General features: G+C 49.9%; 1 protein-coding gene across 1 annotated transcript; it reads right to left on the bottom strand.

Moving 5' to 3' along the window:
• Positions 1 to 3,759: 3,759 nt before the first annotated feature.
• Positions 3,760 to 8,999, bottom strand: LOC104338546 (keratin, type II cytoskeletal cochleal). The gene is made up of 9 exons (XM_075445557.1): positions 8,340 to 8,999; positions 7,299 to 7,519; positions 6,653 to 6,713; positions 6,124 to 6,219; positions 5,836 to 6,000; positions 5,580 to 5,705; positions 5,014 to 5,234; positions 4,860 to 4,894; positions 3,760 to 4,181 (listed from the first exon to the last, which is right to left on the bottom strand). The coding sequence occupies exons 1-9, from the start codon at positions 8,997 to 8,999 to the stop codon at positions 3,760 to 3,762; spliced, it is 2,007 nt and encodes a 668-aa protein (XP_075301672.1).
• Between the last annotated feature and the right edge of the window lie 343 nt (positions 9,000 to 9,342).

The raw sequence follows: 9,342 nt of genomic DNA, 5'->3' as shown, positions 1-9,342 counted from the left end.
GAGGCTTAAGGGTATCTGCTGCATCTCACAGCTTGTTTCTGTTGGTGTGTTTCCAACCACCGTTTTCTCTGTCTGGGAACTTGCAAGAACCTGAGAAGAAGGGGTTTTTTTTGTTTTGTTTTGTGTTGTTTTTCTTTCTCCTTGCAATCAGAAAAACCCAGCGCTCGCAGCTGTCATCTCATGCAAGCGCTCCTGTCACTGCCTATTGCCAATAGCGTGAGTCACCGGCACCCGCAGCGCTTCGGGCAAGCTCTCGGCAGTGATGGCTGGCCGGGCTCTCCTTCCCAAGGCTCCCTCCCGCTGGGAGGGAGAGGCCGGGCGGTAGCAAGAGGGTGCTCTTGCCTCGGGAGTGGGGACGCGTGAACCTCCCAGCTGCGGGAAACGCAGGGTTTCGCTGGGAAAGCAGCGAACCCCCATTTCACGGGGGATGCAGAGCGGCAGGTAACCTCAATGGTAACACCGCTGGGGCCACGCTGATGCTGGAAATAAATAAGGTGCGTTACCATCACGGCGGACGTATGGCGATTTGTCTTCCTAAGCCCGCAGATGTGGGTTGGCACATGTGTGCCGGGTCCTGTGGCCGAGGGCCAGGCGGGGAGCCCGCCTTTGACTTCCAAAGAGCTATGCAAAGGCACACCTGGGAACCGGAGCACAGGCTGCAAACGCTTTAATTAAAGCAAAGAGCAAAGATGCGCGTTGAAGGCAGTCATTACCTCCCCAGCCCTTCTAGGAAAGCCTGTTGCTGCAGACAACGGTAATTAAGTGGAATATTACAAAGGATTTTGAAGAGTAAAGCACATGATGGTTTCGGCACCAAAACAAGGAAAATTCTTGCAGAATGTCTCAGTCCCACAGAGTTTTCTTGCTTGGCTTGTGTGGCTCGCATGCCCTGTCCTCCTGAAGCTGCCCTGGGTCGCAGGTGGGCTCGGTTTGCCCCCTTGGTTTTCTACAGGGAGGGCGTCGGTTTGGGAGGCAGGGTCTGCTGTAGAGGGGTTGCCCGGAGGGTGCGGGCACTGCTGGGGGTGCGGAGCAAAGGGAGGAGGAGCAGGGCCAGCTGGGATGTTTTCAGGAGCTCAGCTGCCTGCCAGCACCGCTTTTGGACTCTGTTACTCGCTGTTTTTTAGTGCAGACTGGAAGAAAGACATTCAAAACTTTTAAGGTTAGCTAAGGTTAGGTCGTCGTTAGCCATATTAATTCCTTCACACCCGTGCTGTGTAATTCAGCATTCGCACAGGTGAATACAGAAACTGAGGTGACTCAGAGTTTATTTTTAACCTTCGTTAATTTTTGACCTGTCTGTCTGCAACATCCTCTCTGACAGCAGGGGACGAGGAATTGGGGTCTGTCCCCAGACCTTGACCCTTCTTGCTGCGGCTCCTTTGCTTTTCTGGGCGAAGGGAGATTTGATGCTCCGGTGTTTCGGTGCACCTGGGTTTCGGTGAGGTTTTGCTGAAGCGGTTGTGAGCGTCTGCTGTAAGCCTGCTGGGCTGGGTGTGCTTGCTGTCTCCCATTTGCTGCGCTGAGTTATGTAAAGCTGGGATGTTGAGAGGTCAGGGAAGAGCAAAGTGTCTGACTCTTTGAAGTTCAGTCAGGTGTGTTTGTCTGAGGGGGTTTTTCCCCCTTTTTTCTTTTTTCTTCTCTTTTTGCAATGATGGCTGAACAAAATACCTGCATTGGCTGTCAAGCTGCTCTGCTCCAGCTCACCGAAACCCACCCTCAATCTAGATCAGCCTGATAAAATCCTCCCCCAGAGCCCTGCATATGCTTGGTTTTGCTACGTCTTTTTAAGAAAGCAAAAACCAAATACAGGGTTTTTGCCCAAGCTAGCAGAGCCATGCAAAACTCTCCCTTCCATGGAAGAAAGGCTTGTGGATGAATGCCAGTTGTATGCTGAGAAATGAAAGGTGATTAATTTTTTTTGTCACTTAATGGATAAACCCGCACCCTCCTCCTCCTCTCTTCCCCAGTTCTTCAATTTATTTTGGGGCAACTGATTTCGAGCTTTTCATTATAATTTTGTCAGAATTTTGAAACTTTCCGCCCACAGTAAAGAAACCAACCCCCCCCCCCCCAGCTCACTCTGCTGAAGGTTTGGAATATTTTATGCTACAGGTTCTGTTTTAGACTAAATAGGTGTTGGAACAAATAAATTACAATCCAGTTTTATTGGACGCATTCCCAAAAGAGAGAGGAAGGAATCATGTCACTATCACTGAAGTATAAAAAGGTGCAATTTTCTTTTTTAATGGCACTTTAACAAAAATAAGAAGACATAGTAGAAGGCTAGAGGGGTGAATTCCATCAGAAAGCAGAAAGTAGATTTTGGGCACTGGTGCCTTTGGACTGCTGCTCCCGCTTGCTTCGTTTCCCGTCTGCTGGGCTGAGGCCTGGCCGCGCTTTTCAGTTTTCCAAATGTCTGTCTTTTGGCAGAGAGACCCACACACAGTGGAGATGCTGAAATATCCCCAGGAAGCAGTGTGGATGTGGCCCTTCAGACAGGTTTTTCAGTGTAATTTTCACTGTCTCAGACTTTCGCCTCGACTGCTGCTACCGAGGCAGTGGGGCAGGTTAGCGAGACCCGGACTGCTGGATGATTTTGGCATTTTTTAAGCCATTCCAACAAAACCTAGCGTGAGACAGGGCAACAACCCGATTTCACTGCAAACACTGATCTTGCTTTTGAAGAACTCTCTGCCTCCATTATTAGTTAGAATTTTTATAATCCTGTCATTTAGAAAACAAGCCCTTTTCTGTAAGCTTTAGATCACTCACTGATGGCTACTCTGACAAAACACACCCATGGGATTACGTGTAGGGCAAACTTTCATCCAAGAAGAGAAGTGACAGGAATGGGATAGTAGTTTGGGCTTGCTTAAGCTCATTACAAGTTGAATCCGCATCCCTGTGGGTGGTACTTTTCAGGTATCTCAGACTGCTTTCCTAATATTACTGCTCTGAACCACTGGCCAGGCTTGTGTGCCTGACTCCACGTGGCTGCAACTCTCAGCACATCTGGAAGAAACACAGTTTTCGAAGCTTGGCTGTGAATGGGGAAAAGAGGGATCTTCCATGACACTCAAGTGACTTGGGAGTGACTCCTAACGGGCTCTGTGCTCCCGTAATAAGGGATATTTTAACAGGGGCCCCGCACTTGCAAACCACTGCCTGGGAACTTTCAGCAACCTCCTGGAGTATTTCTACACAGCAGAAAAATAACCCACATCTCTGATAAAGATGAGTTGCTTAACTTGAAGGGGTGAATTTGGTTCATCTCAGCAGTGACGACAAAGCAGGCTGAACAGAAGCCAGGTTCCCAGCCCTTCCCTGGGCTTCAGTGGCCAGAACTGAGCTAAAAACCCAAGTTATTGCATCTTCGTCACTATTTGATCTGTGTTAGCTGATGGCTGTCAGCTCGCCACAATTACAAACAAGCTGCTCAGCCTCATTAAAAGCAAACAAAGAGAAAAAAACAATTCCCCGTTCAGAAAATTGCTTAGGCCTGTAATTTCTTTTTAATCCTGTTTCAGGTACTTTGAGACGTCTGGTTAGCACGTGCTCCGCTGTTTTTCTTGAACAGTGACCCAGATGCTTAAGAGCTCCAAGTGCGAGGAGCCAGGACAGAGGTGGGCGGTGGGGACGGCGATGGGCAGGAGTGATACGGGAGCAATGCAGGAGCCATATGGGACCAACAGGAGTGATGCAGGAGTAATGCAGGAGTGATGTGGGAGTGGTGGTTTTGGGGAGGGTCTGCCGTTGGTTTTACTCGGGCTGTGTAGCATTCTTCAGGCTTTGGCTTTTTATGCTCTTTTTGCTGGAGGAGGTTTTGGAGACGATTTTCACACCTGGGTTGGTGCCCTTAGCACTTCCAGAGCTAAAATTCCCTCCACTGGTGCTCAGGCTGCTGCTGCCACCTCCTCCATAGCCAAGACCACTTGTGACGCTGAGACCACTGCCACCTCCAAATCCACTGCTGAGACCACCACCACTTCCGAGTCCAAGTCCTCCTCCACCTCCAAAGCCATATCCTCCACCACCACTGCCTCCTCCAAGGCCAAAACCACTTCCACTGCCTCCTCCAAGACCAAAACTGCCTCCACCGCCTCCTCCACTTAGGCTCAGTCCACCAAATCCTCCTCCTAACCCAGCACCACCAGCCATGCCAGAGCTGGAGCTGATAACAGCTGCAAGAAAAAAAAATGACAGAGGGTCACACATCTGCTTGGCAGTCACCCAGTTCCAGAAAGCACCTGGACCTACAGGACTAGGCTACAAAGATGATGAGGGGACTGGAGCATCTCTCCTGCGAGGAGAGGCTGAGGGAGCTGGGCTTGTTCAGCCTGGAGAAGAGAAGGCTGAGAGGAGATCTTGTAAATGCCTACAAGTATCTTCAGGGTGGGTGTCAGGAGGACGGGGCCAGACTCTTTCCAGTGGTGCCCAGTGACAGGACAAGGGGCAACGGGCACAAACTGAAGCAGAGGAAGTTCCAGCTGAACATGGGGAAGAACTTTTTCACTCTGAGGGTGACGGAGCCCTGGAACAGGCTGTGGAGCCTGCTTCTCCGGAGAGATTCAAACTTCACCTGAACAAGGTCCTGTGCAGCCTGCTCTGGGTGACCCTGCTTTGGCAGGGGGTAACTGTCTTAAGATATGGTCTCAGACAGGGGGTTGGACTAGATGATCCCCAGAGGTCCCTTCCAACCCCTACCATCCTGTGATTCTGTGACTTGAACCCAACCCTTTGCACACTACTGGCAGAGGGCTCCAAACATCTTATATTGGGCAAAACCTCTCTTTTCCCAAGGTTGCTCACTGTCTCTGCTCCCAACAGGCCCAAGGCAAAACGAGCACTGTGGTACTTACAGTAGCTGATGGGGTTCAGTCCCTCTCCGCTCAGTCTGTTGGAGGGCAGATAAAGGGGAGATTAGAGCAAAATGAGGGAGATAGGCAGGGGGACCAATTGCTGGCAGGGGTAAGGCGTTAGTCCCTTTTATTCCCACAGGGATTTTGCTCCCACCTGCTCTCCTCGCCCTCCAGCAGCTTCCTGTAGGTCGCGATCTCGATGTCCAGGGCCAGCTTGACGTTCATCAGCTCCTGGTACTCACGGAGCTGTCGGGCCATGTCAGCTTTGGCTTTCTGCAGGGCATCTTCCAGGTCAATCATCTTTGCCTTGGCATCTTTGAGGGCCAGCTCCCCACGCTCCTCGGAGTCTCCAATGGCCGTCTGCAGGGTGGCACACTGTACGAGGAGGGATTGGGACTCTTAAATGCTGCTTTTTTTTTGGGTAAGAGTCACCCAAGGAAGAAAATCACTCTGACTGGGGTGTTAATAAACAACAGTGGCAACTGAGGTTGTTGACCCACAGCTAACATTGCTGGAATTGGAATGCCAGCCTGGCAAGAATGATTTAATATGTCGTACAGCGTGGTACCCTTTTCAGGAAGGAATTCAACACGTTTAATGAGGTACGTCATGCTCTGTGGCTGCTGACGTCCCCGATGGGCGAAGCAGTGGCAGACAGCAGGGCTCTGGTGCTAAGGGACCGCAGAACAGGGCTCCATGAGCTCCTTTTGACATTCCTACCTGGTTCCTCGTGTTCTCTATCTCTGACCGGATCCTCTGGATCAGCCGGTTGAGCTCAGAGATTTCCCCCTTTGTGTTGCGCAGGTCATCCCCGTGTTTCCCAGCTGTGGCCTGCAGCTCCTCAAACTGAGGTTCAGAAGGAAGAGTAAACCATCTGAGATGATCAGGTGGACAAGATGTGGCTCAAACAGCCTCACATAGACACAGCAGTAGTTTTCCCCAGAAATGCAGCCATGGCATCTATGGGTCTGTTCACCTTGGTTTGGTACCAAGCCTCCGCCTCAGCCCGGCTCCTGTTAGCAATGTCTTCGTACTGAGCTTTGACTTCAGCGATGATGCTGCTGAGGTCCAGGTCCCGGTTGTTGTCCATTGACAGAATGACAGCAGTGTCAGACACTTGTGCGCTGAGCTGAGCCAGCTCCTGCAAGGAAGCATATGGGATCCTGGACTGGCTCCACTTACCTTTTCAAATGTCATGAACAATGGCAATCACTGTCCAAGGGGTGACAACAAGACAGAAACCAGGGGAGGAGGGTGTCAGTACCGCATCGTAGAGAGCTCGGAGGAAACTGAGTTCATCAGTCAGGGCATCCACCTTGGCCTCCAGCTCCACCTTGTTCATGTAAGCAGCATCCACATCCTGGAAAAGAGCAACCATGGGGACATCTGCAGCACTTGGTATCTCCTCTTTAGCTCAGCCAAGAATTGGCCAAGCCTTTCACTGCTGCAGTGGTACTGCCTGGCTGGAGAAGCTGTGCGTGGCACATCTCCCTGGAAGAGCACCCAGAGGACATCTCTTGGCCAAGAGGAGCTCTGTGTGTAACTTTGTTAGTGGATAGGGAGGGTGGTGGAGGCTGATTGGCCTTGGTACCTGGGGTTCCCGGCACTGCTAACTGTCTTTGTTCCTACATGGTCTGTTTTGCACAAAGCATGTGTGTATGTTGTGGGACAAGAATTCACTTCCATCCTGCAGCCCCTCCGTTCCTTCCCACCAAAACCACAATCCAAATGACAGCTTTTAAAGGATGAGGATACAGCTCCATGAGATCTCCCATCCTTTAGGACTCACCCACCTTCTTCAGCACCACAAATTCATTCTCCGCTGCTGTGCGTCGGTTGATTTCCTCTTCATATCTGCAGGGGTAAGGGGAAAGACGTGCCTTATCATACTTCAGCAAGCAGAAAAGTTGTACAGGTAGGACTACAAGGTTGTCTGGGCTGTGTATGGTGTTTCCAAATCAACCTCCTGGAAACTGTCCCAGCTCAAATTTGAGAGAATCCCATTTCTCAAAGGGTTGAAGTGACATTTTGCCATAATGCAGATGGAACAAGGAGAGTAAAGCTGGTTTAGACGATTCTTCTTTGCAAGTGTCATCACAAGTTGTTATGTCCTGGCTGAATCTGCATTTTCCAATTGGAAAATGGACCACCTTTCTGCTGAAGTCGAGGGAAATGGGGGTCCTGAGGGGTAAGATACCTCACAGGAGTGGAGGGAGTTAGAGGGAGATTGGTTAGGTACTATGTTATGGGCTAGAGCACAGACTGGAGATGCTTTTTTTGCCTTTCCTGTAGAAAGTTTGATGAATGTCTCAGGCTAGATGTGTGACTTTCACAGAGCTAAACTGATGTGAGATTAATCCTACTGCCTAATGCTAAGATGAACCATTTGCATCCCATTTCACCCCAGGGAGCCTGGATGTGCCGCGAACAGGCACTCACTTGTTCTTGAAATCCTCAACGAGGTCTTGCATGTTCTTCAGCTCCCCATCCATGCGTCCTCTCTCGTTGAGCAGGTTGGCCAGCTGCCGTTTCAAGTTGTTGATGTAAGCCTCAAAGAGTGGATCCAGGTTGTTTTTGCCTGAGTTGTTTTTTTGGCCCTGGTCCTGCAGGAGGGTCCATTTGGTCTCAAGCACCTTGTTCTGCTGCTCCAGGAAGCGAACCTGAGCATTGGAAAGCAGAGGAGGCTTAACAGAAGATACCTGTGAGCATGCTGATGGTCGATAATGAGTAACTGGGACTGATGTGCAGCACAAACGAAGGAAATCCCAAACCAAGAGTGTTAAATCCAGCTGTGAATATCCTGCAGATTATCTAGGGCTATGTTAGCCCATCCAGTCACTAAGCAAATCTGCCCTCAGTGGACAGCTCTCTTTAGAGACAATTTAATTTAGCAAGCCAATGAGCAATCATTAGAAAATGTGGGTTCAGCTCTTTCATCACTTGCTTGCTTTAACATCCTTTGGTTTTTCCTTCTTTGTAAGAGATATTTATCTTCCTTTAATAAAGCTAAGATCGGAGTGCTACAGGTTAAAAGACAGGTACTTAATTGCCTTTCCTTTTGTTCATATATGCTACATATTTACCCAAGTAAAAGCCAGGGAAGGACCAAAGTTGAGTCAACATAAAAAGGACTTTAGCTTACAGGCAATAAAGCAGTAAGGATTAACATATCTGCTGTGATTCCCCACAGAGAGAGCTGGGTTAGGCAGCTAGACCTGGACCTGAAACTGGCTTATTCCATTTGAGCTAATACATCTTATTTCTCAGGCACATAACCTGGATCTAATCCTCTTATTACTAGTTTCTAGTCTAGTTTTCTTGTAACTGTTTAGAAGAATGTTCTTTTTTGATTACTTTAATGAAGACATGCAGATAGGAAATATGCAATAGACTGTAGGTCTATGAAGTCATATTTTTGTAGCTAGAAGACTGTCACGCTCGCTTGCTGTCATGATTCCACAGCACTTGATGAAGTCTCACCTTGTCAATGAAAGAAGCAAACTTGTTGTTGAGGGTCTTGATTTGCTCCTTCTCGTCTTTTCGCACCTGATGGATGTTTGGATCTATCTCCAGGTTCAGTGGTGCCAGGAGACTCTGGTTGACAGTCACTTCTTGGATTGTACCGACTCCAGGGGGGCCACCACCAAATCCCACTGAGTTCCTGCTCCCACCCAGCCCTCCACTGAATCCTCCCAGCCCCCCTACTCCACCAAACCCAAACCCTCCACCACCTCCCTGTCCACCACCAAAGCCAAGCCCTCCAGCACCTCCACCAAAGCCATATCCACCACCTCCACCACCAACACCAAGTCCAAGACCGCCACCAGCTCCGCTGCCACCACCACCTCCCAGGCCAGAGCCACCACCAGCTCCACTCCCAAAAACAGCTCGGAGGCTGCTTCCAACACCGAAGGATATCCGCTTGCTACCACCAAAGTTGTAGAGGCTCCTGCTGCCAAAACCGCCGCCACCACCACCGCCTCCTCCAATGAGCCTTCCAAAACCACCTCCACCTCCTCCAGAGCGTGCCACAGACATCGAACTAAAGCCAGCCCTGTTGCCACTTGGAATAACAGCTGAGGCAGTGCTATAGGATCTGCCTCCACCTCCTGCTCTCATGCTGTGAGTTTGCCGGTTCATTGCAGCAGGAGATAACAGCCCAGCACTGGCGAGAGGCAGCAAACCAAGAAAGAGCAGCTCTCTGATGGAAAGGAGTGCGGGAAGCCCTTTTTATCCCTCTGGGGATCTGGGCTTGGTTGCATGGAAGTCCAGCAATCAATTTAGTGCCTTCATGGTTTTGACGTGCCAGGCAGCCAGCTGTCTTATTGAAACTTGTTGAACACTGATTGTGCTCAAACACACCTATTGGAGCCGGTGCGAATCTGCTCAGCTAGAAGAGTTATCTAACTCCCTGAGTTGTGGCAAGGAGAGCTCAGCCTTAGTGCACAGCCTCTGTATGCTTGCGGAGATGTATTATTTTATT

The sequence above is a fragment of the Opisthocomus hoazin genome, chromosome 32, assembly GCF_030867145.1.
Source record: "Opisthocomus hoazin isolate bOpiHoa1 chromosome 32, bOpiHoa1.hap1, whole genome shotgun sequence".
Taxonomy (NCBI): domain Eukaryota; kingdom Metazoa; phylum Chordata; class Aves; order Opisthocomiformes; family Opisthocomidae; genus Opisthocomus; species Opisthocomus hoazin.
This window is presented reverse-complemented; position numbering and strand designations above follow the sequence as displayed.